Source organism: Piliocolobus tephrosceles, chromosome 7 (assembly GCF_002776525.5).
Source record: "Piliocolobus tephrosceles isolate RC106 chromosome 7, ASM277652v3, whole genome shotgun sequence".
NCBI classification, from domain to species: domain Eukaryota; kingdom Metazoa; phylum Chordata; class Mammalia; order Primates; family Cercopithecidae; genus Piliocolobus; species Piliocolobus tephrosceles.
The window spans coordinates 29,047,883-29,061,372 of record NC_045440.1 but is presented as its reverse complement, the minus strand read 5'-3'; the positions used below and the strand labels follow the sequence as shown (position 1 = coordinate 29,061,372).

The following is a 13,490-nucleotide window of genomic DNA, read 5'->3' as shown; positions in this document are numbered from 1 at the left end:
AGAATAATCTATGGATGGAGAACGTTTTTTCAGGTTATGGAATATCTTAAATTAGACCTAAGGAGTTTGACCTTCATTCTGTACACATTGAAGTGTGCTGTCATATGAAATTCGTTTTTCCAATGATTTAACAGATAGATTCTGAGTATATAAGTCATATATATCTTCTATAGAAGTATATATAGTAGTATGTAGTAGTACTGTATATAGTACTACTTATAGTAATAAGTCAGCCATGGCTTAGTAAAAGGTGTTAGAAAGGAAAATTTTTATTGACAGACATGACTTAAAGAATCGATGGGGCTTCACAACTGGTATACAAGAAAGGACATAAAAGAGGGAACAGTCAAATGGACTTCAAGATTAGTTTTAAGGGTCAGGTGTGGTGGCTCATGCCTGTAATCCCAGTACTTTGGGAGGCTGAGGCAGGTGGGTCACCTGAGGTCAGGAGTTCGAGACTAGCCTGGCCAACATGGTGAAACCCCATCTCTACTAAAAATACAAAAATCATCTGGGTGTGGTGGTGGGCACCTTTAGTCCCAGCTACTTAGGAGTCTGAGGCAGGAGAATCGGTTGCACCCAGTAGGCAGAGGTTGTAGTGAGCGAAGGTCATGCCACTGCACTTCAACCTGGGTGACAGTGTGAGACTCTGTCTCAAAAAAAAAAAAATTTTAAGATAAGAAGAATGTTGCAAATTTGTTTTTTTAAAAGTTACTCCAAACATATATGAAATATGGGAAGTCTAGGAGAGTCACTACTTTCTGCAGGGAAGTGATAATTAATGAGTTTAACTTTAGATGATGGTCGAACAAACAATTACAAATATCTAACATTGAAATAATTACTTTTATTACAGTTTGTCATCACTAATGAAGATTTTTTTTTTTTGTATCTTTTAAACACAGGTAGATATGAAAGATGTCACAAAAATCAACAGAGAAAATGCAACATTCAAGCATCCAAGGTAGGAGTTCCTATCAGCCCTATGTGGAAAACAAAATTGAACAAAATTGGGCAAATACTAAACAATTAGAATAACACAATTATTTATATAATGTCATTGGATCATACATGTAACTTAGAGGATGAGAATAAGCTAAGGAAAAAGAAATTTGTTTGAAATTATACAGTTTCTTAAATTCAGCTTAAGGAATTTGAACTTCATTCTGCAAATATTAAAGGCTAAAGTCATGTGAAATGTGCTTTTTCAGTGATTTAAAGGTTAAGAATATTCTGAGAATAGTTAGAACTGTCAGCCAAGGGTTAGAAAAGGGTGATTGTTTCACAGAGTAAGAAAGAAAAATTTGTATATTTACAAGATATGATACAATACTTAAAGAATTGATGGGGCTTATAAGTGGTTTACCTAAAAAGGACTTTCAAAAGCAAAAAGGGACTTTTAAAAATAGGACAAGTGATAAGATTACTTTTTTTTTTTAACTCGTGCATTTTGAAGAACAGCAAATTTCAAAACTGGCATTTTAATGAGAACCTACGTAGTCATCAGTTCCCGTAATATACTTTGAGTTCTCAGAAAGTATAATTTTGATTTTATCGCATTTCTGGTGATGTTTCAGTGGGGCTGAATTCAGTGAAATACGGGGCTTTTAGTTTGTTCAGTGGGATATGTGAATTCCAGGCCAAAGATGAATTTCTGTTGACTACAGAGAAATAGTACTACTTTTCCCTTCTCAACATAATATTTCCTCATATAATTTAAGAATTTCATAAAGCACCAAAAAATATAATTACTGGCTGGGTGTGGTGGCTCACACCTGTAATCCCTGCACTTTGGGAGGCCAAGGCGGGTGGATTGCCTGAGGTCAGGAGATTGAGACCAGCCTGACCAACATGGTGAAACGCCATCTCTACTGAAAATACAGAAACTAGCTGGGCGTAGTGACGGGCGCCTGTAATCCCAGCTACTTGGGAGGCTGAGGCAGGAGAATCACTTGAACTCGGGAGGCAGAGGTTGCAGTGATCTGAGATGCTGCCACTGCACTCCAGCCTGGGCGATAGAGTTAGACTCTGTGTCAAAAAAAAAATCCTATATATATGTATATATATATGTGTGTGTGTATATATATATACACACATATATGTGTGTGTGTGTGTGTGTATATATATAATTACCTAAGGGACCTGTATTAACTGTCTGGCTCTAGACAATTCCCATATGGATGCTTCTCTCAGCTGCTTGAAACTGTCTGAATTTAGCTAATAATTTCAAGGCGATTAAGTTGACAAATTTTGGAGGTCTGCTTTTCCTATTCTCAAAGATGAACAGACAAAAACATATTAGTCTGTTCTAACAGAGAGGGAAGAAATCTTTGGTGGGAAGGCAGCAGTTATAGCTGGTAGTTTACCAGTTACTTACAGCTATTTACAAGTAATAAAGATCAGCAGGCAGGAGGCATATGAATTAAAAAATTCATATGCACAGTTGACTAGTGATAGTTTTCTACTTTTAAAAGCCTCCATTAGAAAATGTCTAAAGCACAAAATAGTTTATTACAATATTGGAAATATATTTAAAATGTAGAGCATATCATCTTCAGTAGGAAAAGTATCTAAATCCAAACCACGACAGTCGAACTAGGAAAATGTTACTTGTATAGTGCCAATAGAATGGGAAAACGTAAATAAGAACTCTTCTCCTGGATAAAAATTTTGAATATATATTTCCCTTAGAATTTTGTGACACTATATATTTAAAGTCATTTTTATGTGTGTGTTGCACCTAATAGGACTACAGGATCTCATCCCCAAAGCGAAAACAAAATAGTCTCAAGTTCATCTAACAATCTGAAAAGAAATCATTTAACGTCAAAAAAGGTTGAAATGCAAAGATCACTACCTGGGTCACTTTCACCCTTAGAGAACCCAAAAGACACTTGCACATCCAAGTCAGAAAGCAAAATAGACTTAACTGCTTCATCTGATGCGCCAGACCACTTCACTGGACAACAGGAAAATTTAAATAGCATGAGGAAAGGAAATGTGAACTTTAGTGCTGCTGAAACAAAAAGTGATGAGAAAGATTGTGCTGCTTTTGCAATTTGTGACGAAAAAAGTACACATGGCACATTTTCACCAGACCGTGAGATACTTTTGCAGAAATTCCTTAAAAATTTCCCAGATCCCACCCAAAAATCCTGCCTTTCTGATATAAACCCAGGAACTGATGTTTCTCTTGTGCCTGATGCGTCGGTGCTCTCAAAGCCAATTTTCTGTTTTGTGAAAGATACCCATACTGATCTAGAAATGAATGACACAGTCTTCGAACTTCAAGATAATGATATAGTAAATTCATCTATTAAAAATTCCTCATGCGTGACTTCTCCAGAACCCATTTGTATCCAGAACAAAATTCCTACTCTGCAGATAAACAAACTACAGCCTGCAGAAACTGAGTCAGAGGACAAATACATGAAGAATACATTGAATCCCAATACTGTGCATACTTTTGGAGCATCTGGACGTATAACCCTTAATGTGAATCAAGGAGCAGAGTACTCTCTTTCTGAACAACAGAATGATAAAAATTCAAAACTCCTAACGCAGAATGCTGCCACGTATTGGAATGAACTTCCACAGTCTGCATGTACCCCAACATATAATTCTTCTGAGCATTTATTTGGAACTTCATATCCATACTCTGCTTGGTGTGTTTATCATTACAGCAATGGCAATGGCATTAACCAGACATACCAAGGGATAACATCATATGAACTACAGTCACCTCCTTCTGGGCTGTTGACAACAGTTGCAAGTGGTCAGGGTGCACAGTGTGCCCAGGGCGCACATTCTAATCTTCTGTACTCTCAATATTTTACTTATTTTACTGGGGAGCCACAAGCAAATGGCTTTGTGCCAGTGAATGGGTATTTTCAATCTCAAATACCTGCTTATAATTTTCAGCAGCCAGTTTTTTCACAATATGCTTCTCATCAGCCATTACCACAAACTACATACCCTTACCTTCCTAATCGAGATGTGCCTCCAGAAGTTCCTTGGGTTTATGGTGAGTTTCACATTTTAATGCCTGCTTTATTGAGTTGTTACTTTTAGCTGTGTCCATTTATGTGAGTGAAATTCACAGTAAGTGATGAGTTAGAAGGAGAGAGAGCAGTCATTTTTCTGTACAGATTTGTAGAATTGCCCATGGATTGGGCAAAGAGGGTGAAAATCTAGTTGTCGAAAATTCCAGCAAAAAAACTGTCAATATCACTAATATATCCTTCATGTGTTCTTCAATAAAACCCAACTGTAGGGAATAGTTAAGTAACTTATAGTTAATCGATACAGTGAAATATGATGCAACCATTAAAGGGTTTTTAATGATACGATTTTTTTAAACTATATTATGTAAACATACCTACATAAATATGGAAATAGAAGTACTGAAATAAAATATACCAACATTTTAATTTGTCTATCTTCAGGTAAAAAAATTTGGGGTGTGTAGAGAATTTTTTCTTACATTTTCTAGATTATCTACTGTAAAACATACATTATTTTGATAGAGGAAAAACAGAGTAAACTAAAGTGGGAAAATAAATTTCAATTAGATAAAACAACTGTTCTCTTTCTTTCAGTTATCTAATACGGTATCTTGGTGTAAGTGAATAGAGTTAATTAAAATGTATTGGTAGAAGAACTTGATAGTTTGCTCTGTAACGTGAAAATTTTTCTTTCTAAAATGCTCAATTCTACTTGTAAAATAGCATGATTAGAATATAGGTGTTTTAATGAAATTGAAATGTGCATTTATCAGAGTTAAAGCAAAATATAAAAACAATTATCCTGCAGAAAATGTTACCCTAACAACCAAATATTCTACCATTGAAGATAAAAGGTACTTTAAATAAAAATAACCATCTTTTAATATCTTATACAGAGAAGTGCAAGATAATTTTTTTAAGGCAGGGTCTCATTCTGTTGCCTAGGCTGGAGTCCAGTGGCACATTCATAGCTTATTGAAACCTCAAACTCCTGGACTCAAGCTGTCCTCCCATTTCAGCATCCCAAGTAGCTGCAACTACAGGCATGCATCACCATGTCCAGCTAATTATTTTTAATAATTGTTAATTTTTATTTTTATTTTTAATTTTTAGTAGAGGCTGAGCACCTGTAATCCCAACACTTTGGGAGGTGGAGGTAGACAGGTCACTTGGGGCAAAACATGGCGAAACCCTGTTCTCTACTGAAAATACAAAAATTAGCTGGGAAGCACACACCTGTAATCCCAGCTACTCAGGAAGCTGAGGCATGAGAATCACTTGAACCCGGGAGGCAGAGGTTACAGTAAGCTGAGATCACGCCACTGCACTCCAGCGTGTGTGACAGAGGGAGACTCAGTCTCAAAATATATATATATATATTTGTAGAGATGAGGTCTTACTGTGTTGCCTAGGGTGTTCTCGGACTCCTGGCCTCAAGTGATCCTCCTGCCCCTACCTTCCAAAGTGTGGGATTAGAGGTGTGAGGCATCAGGCCCAGAGAATTTCTTTTAAAAAGTTTCTAAGCCCTGGATATTGTTACAAATTGATACGTAGGAAAAAATTGAGGGGCCATAGGTCATAGATCTGAATTGAGCAAGAAGCAGCCTGTTGACATAGTTCTGTTTCTAATTGAGAAATCTGATCACATCAGCACCTCTGCATTGGAGTTATATCACTGATTCACTATAACCTGTCGGATAAAATTCAAATACTTTAGCACAGTCCTCTATATCCAACCTAATCTCCCGCCACTTCCACCTCTGCATTCAAGCCACGTTGAACAACTTAATGTTCTCCCATAGGACCATAGGACAATCTCTATCGTACTTCTGTAGTACTTTTTGTGTGCTTTTCTCACATAAGGGATGTGCGTATTAGGTGGTATTGTAATAATCTCTGTGTCTTTCCCTTTGTTCCCTGCCTCAGTAAATGACTTTACACAGGGCTAGAAATTTTTCACCCAAGACAGAACATATGGAAAATGATAAAAGAAGGAGAAAAAGGCCGGACGTAGTAGCTCACGCCTGTAATCCCAGCACTCTGGGAGGCCAAGGCAGGCAGATCACTTGAGGTCAGGAGTTTGAGACTAGCCTGGACAACATGGCAAAACCCCATTTCTACTAAAAATATAAAATTAGCCAGGTGTGGTGGCACATGCCTGTAATCTCAGCTACTTGGGAGGCTGAGGCAGCAGAATAGCTTGGACCTGGGAGGCGGAGGTTGCAGTGAGCCGAGATCACACCACTGTACTCCATACTGGGCAACAGAGTGAAACTCTGTCTCAAAAAGAATAAATAAATAAAAGGGAAAAAAGTAAAGAGGAACAAAGTCTATGACTCTGCTTTTTCCTTTTTTATTAATTTGGTATCATTGCTGATGCTGTAATGATAAACACCAAGCATAGTAGATGGGACAAACCTATGAATTAAAGTGGACACTTTAATTTCTGAAATAGAAAATCTTGATTGTAATTGTTTCAGAAAGGTTCTCATAGTTTGGGCTTTCTTTTATTCTTAATAGTTCAGCTATTTGTGATATTAAAAAAGATAGCTTTGGAATCAAGTCCAGCCATGACTCTCAATCCTGTTTTGTTACCTCCTTGGTTATATTAGTCCAATTAAAATAAAAGAAAAAGAAATAGTCATTTACTTATATCCAAAAGTCACTCTAAAAAAAATTAAGGAGGCAGTTGCAATGTTATAATCGTATCTTTGAGTTATCATGATTGTAAATATTCCACAGAAATCACCTCTCCCACTTACAGGAACTGCATTCTTAAAAATGTGAAAATCTCTTGAACCCATTTGTCGCTATATTGTTTGTGGTGCTTGTATTCAACACCAGAAAATGGAACTAAAGGACAGTGCTCGAGTGAGCCCTGTGTCCCAGTCACATTTTGTCCTTTATTACATTTAATTTCACAGGATGCCTTAGAGAGATGCAGAGATGCTGTTCTTCCACAGATGGGGAAACCACTCCTCAGAGAGCCTTAAATAACTTTCACAGGATCCGATGATCCTGTGGCTACTTAAGGGCAGATAAGCACTTTGATCTCTTTAGCTGTAATTTAAACTCAGGTTCTTTCCACTATACTATCATGTACCATTAGTCTAAATTATTTGTTTATTTAAATCTTTGTGGTGTTTTGTCTTCCAGCTCCATGGCACCAAGAATCCTTTCATCCACAACACTGAAAATAGTCTTCTGTCTATTGAAATAAAGAAGACATAACAAGTTTTTCCAAATATTTTTTACTTATATATTTTTTAACATTTAATGATTTTTAATGTGTGTAAATGTGGTAGGAAATATAAATCATATGGTCCTTTGTAAAATATACAAATAATCTTAACACATATCACACAGGACATCATTTTCTAACTTCTGATATACCAGAATTATTTCCATGCAATTATAAGGGGAGGGTAATATAATCCAAGGTTAAGCAATAGTGGTAAAATCTTTAAAACTAGATTCTGGCTTCTGATATGTTTCAATATATTGTTGATGGCAGTGTGCCATTTGAGCTGAAAGCAGGATTTTTTTTTCATTAGTCATCAAACCAAGAATTTTATAATTCTTGACACTTTATTATATAATTTACAATTCTATGCCAGATATGGCAAATTCCTTCAATTTCAATATTTTATAGTTTCTACTTGTAAAATATTTTTAATAAGAAAAATTGGTTTGCATACTCTCAGTGTTTCCTTGAGGAGAGATTTTTTTAAATTTTTATGTTGGAAGCAATTGTAGTTAATTATATTTCAATGCCGTTTTCTACAAGAGCAATTTCCAGGAGATTATTTTGTTTTGGGATTTCACAATTTAAATAGTTTTTAAATGATTTTTTAGCAAATAATAAAGAATAATATTTATGCTTATGCAGTTAGTCTTTTTTACAATAATTTAAACAATGTGACACAAATAGTTTTTTCATGCTCTTGTCATAGATTTTTCTTTTTAACCTTCTGCAAAAGTAAAAACTCTTAGTAATAATCATCATAGGGCAACAGGATATAGTATGTAACTGCAGTCTTGAGCGGTCTCTTTTCATATATTACCTTTCCTGCTCAACAGCTGTTCCTGTTTTCTGTAAGATCCTAGTCAGACAAAGTCCTCACAACTGGATAGACCTTTCTCAAGGGTTAGCCCTAAAATGTGACAAGAGAATTGGTTTGGCCGAATCTCAACAAATAACTAGCAAAGCTTCAGTGTTTTTGCAAACTTTATGTAAGCAAACTTTTTGTGTTATCTGGCACAGGCCTTTGAAAAGACTATAATTCTAATTTGTTTAGTGTAGAATAACTAATTTTTCAATTCAGAAAGACAGACTCCGCAGGATAAGCCTCTTTATACTCAAACCAACTAGGATGGAATTCAGAATATCTAAGCTGCTTAACATACAGACCTTTAAAAAGGGAAGGTCAAGCAAAGAACTGTAACTGAAAGAAATAAGAGATTTGAGAAGACAATAGAGTTAAAACAATATTTTTAAAACATTTATATTTTGTCCATGCAGTTTTATTTGTAAATAGTCTGTGAAAATCAGAACTTCTGAACAACTGAAAGCAGTAATATTAACTGGTATTCAAAAATGAATAACAGCCAAAAATGAATAACAGCCATTTGATTTATGTTTCCCTCAGTCATTTGGTTTATGTTTGGTTATGGCAAAATGTTACGGCATTTATTGTTAATACTACTACTAATATGTAAACCAAAAGTTAATATTCTAGTTAAGGACTCTTCCTTTAAACAACTTCCAGATTCCGTTGACATTGTCTTTGTGATATTTTTATTTCTTGGATTTTAATTTTTCTTGAAGACTTGCCTAAATATTCAGTTACATTTTTTTAAAAAATCTGTACTTGACAGAATATTAAAAAATTGAATATTTTTCCCTCAAGTGTGTGTTTCGATTCTAAATATTAAAACAGAACAAATTAAAATTGAGCAAATTTTATAAGCAAAAAAAAAAAAACCTGTTTGTAAATATTGTTAAGAATTATTTGAATAAACTGGATTCCTTCTAATTTCAGGGTTTTTTTCTTTTGTGTTTCTTGAATAATAAGCATAAATATGGGCCAGGCGCGGTGGCTCATGCCTGTAATCCCAGCACTTTTGGAGGCCGCAGCAGGTGGATCACCTGAAGTCAGGAGTTCGAGACCAGCCTGAGCAACATGACAAAACTCCATCTCTACTAAAAATATAAATATCAGCTGGGAGTGGGGACGGGCTCCTGTAATCCCAGCTACTCGGGAGGCTGAGGCAGGAGAATCGCTTGAACCCAGGAGGCAGAGGTTGCCGTGAGCCAAGATCATGCCATTACAGTCCAGCCTGGGCAACAGAACAAGACTATCTCAAAAAGAAAAAAAAAAAAATGTGAGTGGTCCTTGGTTTACACATACCCATTACATTAAAAACAATCCACAAGGAACTGACCTCATGATGATCTTAGTTCATTTTCTGTTGCCATAACAGAATATCACAGGCTGGGTAATTTATAAGGACAAGAAATGTATTTGACTCACACTTCTTGAGCCTGGGATGTCCAAGATCTAGGGGGCTGCATCTTGTGAGGGCATAAAATGGTGAGAGAGAGCAAGAGATTGAGCTCATCCTTTGTAAGGATGCACTGCCACAGACTAGCCCATTCCCACAATAACGGTATTAATCTGTTCATGAGGGCACAGCCCTCATGGCCTAATCACCTCTTAAAGGTCCCACCTGTCAACAATGTTGGCATTGGGGATTAACTTTCCAATATACGAACCTTGGGGAACACATTAAAACCATAGCAATTAGATACCTAAATAAACTGCTGGAGCACCTTTTCCACCCCAGCTGTGTTTGCCTTCACCTCTATCCCTATTTGCTGTCGCTCTTAAAAACTACATTACAGTTTGCAGTTTCATATGACAAGCCAAAGTCCCTGCCCTTATACAGTTCTCATTCCAGTCAAGGGAGACAAGTAATACATATATAAGTAATTTTGTATCATGAGAAGTGATATGTTAAAAAAAAAGTAATGGACTAGAGAATGGATGACAGATAAGTTGAGATTCAATGATGGCATCTTTGACAAGCATTCATGAACCTAGCAAAGTAGGAGGCTATGCCCCATTTTCCCAATAAGATTTCACCAAAACAATATTTTGGTAAGATTATATAACTCGTTAGAGATATAGATGAAGTATTATAAATGTCAATTGTATGTTATATAAAAACATTGTAGAATCCTTTTATGTATGTTTTGTAGGATAATTTTGTCCTCTCCGTCTTTGACATCAATCTCTTGGTCATCATTAGAGACTTCTTTAGCTCTCTGACCATGTTTTCCAAAGCATGTCATCCTGTTATCAAAGTTTGAAATAATATGCTTTTTAAAAAATGTATTTTAAAAATCTGTGTGTAGATATATGCAAAACTGCTATTAATTGAGGTCATTTCAAACTAGTATCTTCCCCAAAGACATTACCTAGAGTAATGGCGGCTTAAGGCTTCAAAATAAGATTAAGGTTCCATACCCTTTTCAGTGGGGTAGTTTTAGGGGGGAATATAACTTATATTCAGGCATATATGGTATTTTTAAACTATTTGTTGTTGATGCTGTTTTTGAGGAGTCTCACTCTGTCACCCAGGCTGGAGTGCAGTAGTGCGATCTTGGCTCACTGCAACCTCCACCTCACGGGTTCAAGCGATTCTTCTGGCTCAGCCCCCTGAGTAGCTGGGATTATAGGTGTGTGCCACCAAGTCCAGCTAATTTTTGTATTTTTAGTAGAGATGGGGTTTCACCATGTTAGCCAGGCTGGTCTCAAACTACTGACCTCAGGTGGTCTGCCCGCCTCAGCCTCCCAAAGTGCTGGGATTACGGGCGTGAGCCACCGCGCCCGGCTGCTATTAAATGTTTTGCAGGCATAGTTTGCTTTCAATTCATATAATATTTATATTGCTTGAATAACATGGTAAACTCACAATTATCCATGCAGTCTTTAAAATAGTATTGCGAAGAAAGGTAAGTTGTTGATTCCTTTAAGATCAGCGTTTTAAAATTAGTTTTGATTAATAAGATTCTAAGAGCAGCAGCTACAGATTCCTACCTAGCAATTGTTAATAAAACTGGGAAATTAAGGGGTTATTGATTACTGATGCAGTGTGGACAGTAAAATTTTGTAAGAATATAAATCCTACTCCTTTCTTGTTCTGTAAGCCCTGCTGTCTGCTTTATTATTACTTTCAAGAAATCTCCCTTGGGTTTTTTTAAATTTTTTTTTTTTAGAGACAGGGTCTTACTGTGTCACCCAGACTGAAGTGCAGTTGTGCAATCATAACTCACTGCAGCCACAACCTCCTGGGCTCAAGCAATCCCACCTCAACCTCCCAAGTGGCTGGGACTACAGGCACTTGCCAACATGCCTGGATAATTTTTAAATTTTTTGTAGAGATAAGAATTTTACTTTGTTTCCCAGGCTGGTTTCAAACTCCTGTTTCAAGCAATCCTCTTGTCTTAGCCTCCCAAAGTATTGGGATTACAGGTGTGAGCCACTGAACCCAGACAGAAGACTTCTTTAAGATCTCCTGTAGAGCCATTAACCTCAAAATACTGCATTCTGGCCAGACTTTGTGGCTCACTGCTTTGAGAGGCCAAGACACGAGGATTGCTTGAGCCCAGGAGTTAAAGACCAGCCTGGGAAACATGGCGAGACCCTGTCTCTACCAAAAAAAAAAAAAGAAAAAAACTGCATTCTAATTTACTGTCATGGAAAACAGCATTTATCTTCAGATTCATAACTTTGTTTGTATGTTCAAGACAGTCTTTCTCTGTGACCCAGGCTAGAGTGCAGTGGTGCGATCTCGGCCCACTGCAATCTCAGCCTCCCAAAGTGCTGGGATTACAGATGTGAGTCACTCTGCCCGGCCAATAATTATTTTTTTAAAGACTATTTACCTTTATTAAGTAACAATTTAGGGTGTTGACAGGTTTCTTTTTTCAAATGTGAATGAGAGTCCGAATTGAGAAGATGGTCTAGCCGATTGAATATATTTGTTTAATTAAAGATTACAGCTAGGCGCGGTGGCTCACGCCTGTAATCCCAACACTTTGGGAGTTCGAGATGAGCCTGGCCAACATGGCAAAACCCTGTCTCTACTAAAAATAAAAAATTAGCTGGGTGTGGTGGCACGTGCCTGTAATCCCTGCTACACGGGAGGCTGAAGCAGGAGAATTGCTTGAACCCAGGAGGCGGAGGTTGTGGTGAGCTGAGATCATGCCAGTGCACTCCAGCCTGGGCAACAAGAGCAAAACTCCCATCTCAAAAAAAAAAAAACATGCAGCCAAGAATCATACGGAAAAAAAGCTCAATGCCACTGATCATTAGAGAAATGCAAATCAAAACTGCAATGAGATACCATCTCACACCAGTCAGAATGGCTATTATTAAATTAAAAAGTGAAAAAAAATAACACATAATGGTGAGGTTGTGGAGAAAACACAGTGGAAGGATAAATTAGTTCAACCATTGTGGAAAACAGTATGGTGATTCCTCAAAGAGCTAAAGGCAGAACTCCCGTTTGACCTAGCAATCCCATTACTGGGTATGTACCCAGGAAAATATAAATCATTCTACCCTAAAGACACGTGAATGTTTATTGCAGCACGATTCACAATAGTAAAGACATGGAATCAACCTAAATGCCTATTAATGACAGACTGGATAAGGAAAATGTGGTACATATATGCCATGGAATACTATGGCGTCATAAAGAACAAGATCATGTCTTAAGTGGGAACATGGATGGAGCTGGAGGCTATTATCCTTAGCAAATTAAGGCAGGAACAGAAAACCAGATACCACATGTTCTCACTTATAAGTGGGAGCTACATAATGAGAACTCATGAACACAAAAGTGGGAACAACAGACACTGGAGTCTACTTAGGGGTTGAGGGTGGGAGAAGGGAGAGGAGCAGAAAAGATAACTATTGGGTACTGGGCTTAATACCTGGGTGATGAAATTATCTGTACAACATACCCCCAAGACACAAGGTCATCTATGTAACAAACCTTCACATGTACCCCCAAACCTAAAATTAAATTTTAAGTAAATGTTGGCCACAAAAAAACATTGTTCAGATTTGCAGTGATACAAAGATGGAAAGATAGTTTTTGCATGAGATTGATTAGTAGTCTTTTTGAAACACCTGGCAAACGATAGTAAATGCTGTATGTATAAGTCTGTTGTGCCAAACCAAGCCTGTTGTGATAAGGGCACTGCTTAGAGGGTGGCCATAGGAGTGGAGGATTGGATTCTAGAGGCATTTGAGAAGGAAACAGTTGGCAGGATTTTGTGACTCATAACAGAGAGGAAAGTGGCCCAAATTGACTCCTAGGGCACCATAGTTTATGTTTTTAGTGTATGAAGAAAGAATAATTTTAAAAAACATAACTTATTCTTCACCAGAACTTGATAGTTTGAATTTATAT

The 13,490-nt window shown here is 36.9% G+C and overlaps 1 protein-coding gene across 1 annotated transcript in view; it reads left to right on the top strand.

The window, feature by feature from the left end:
• TEX15 (testis expressed 15, meiosis and synapsis associated) overlaps nucleotides 1-8,913 on the top strand; it is a 62,811-nt gene extending 53,898 nt beyond the window's left edge. The window contains exons 7-9 of the mRNA XM_023214655.2: nucleotides 906-964; nucleotides 2,748-4,024; nucleotides 7,161-8,913. Coding sequence (XP_023070423.2) covers nucleotides 906-964; nucleotides 2,748-4,024; nucleotides 7,161-7,198 — 1,374 coding nt within the window. The 3' untranslated portion in view covers nucleotides 7,199-8,913. The remainder of the gene's footprint in view (nucleotides 1-905; nucleotides 965-2,747; nucleotides 4,025-7,160) is intronic.
• Nucleotides 8,914-13,490: the final 4,577 nt, after the last annotated feature.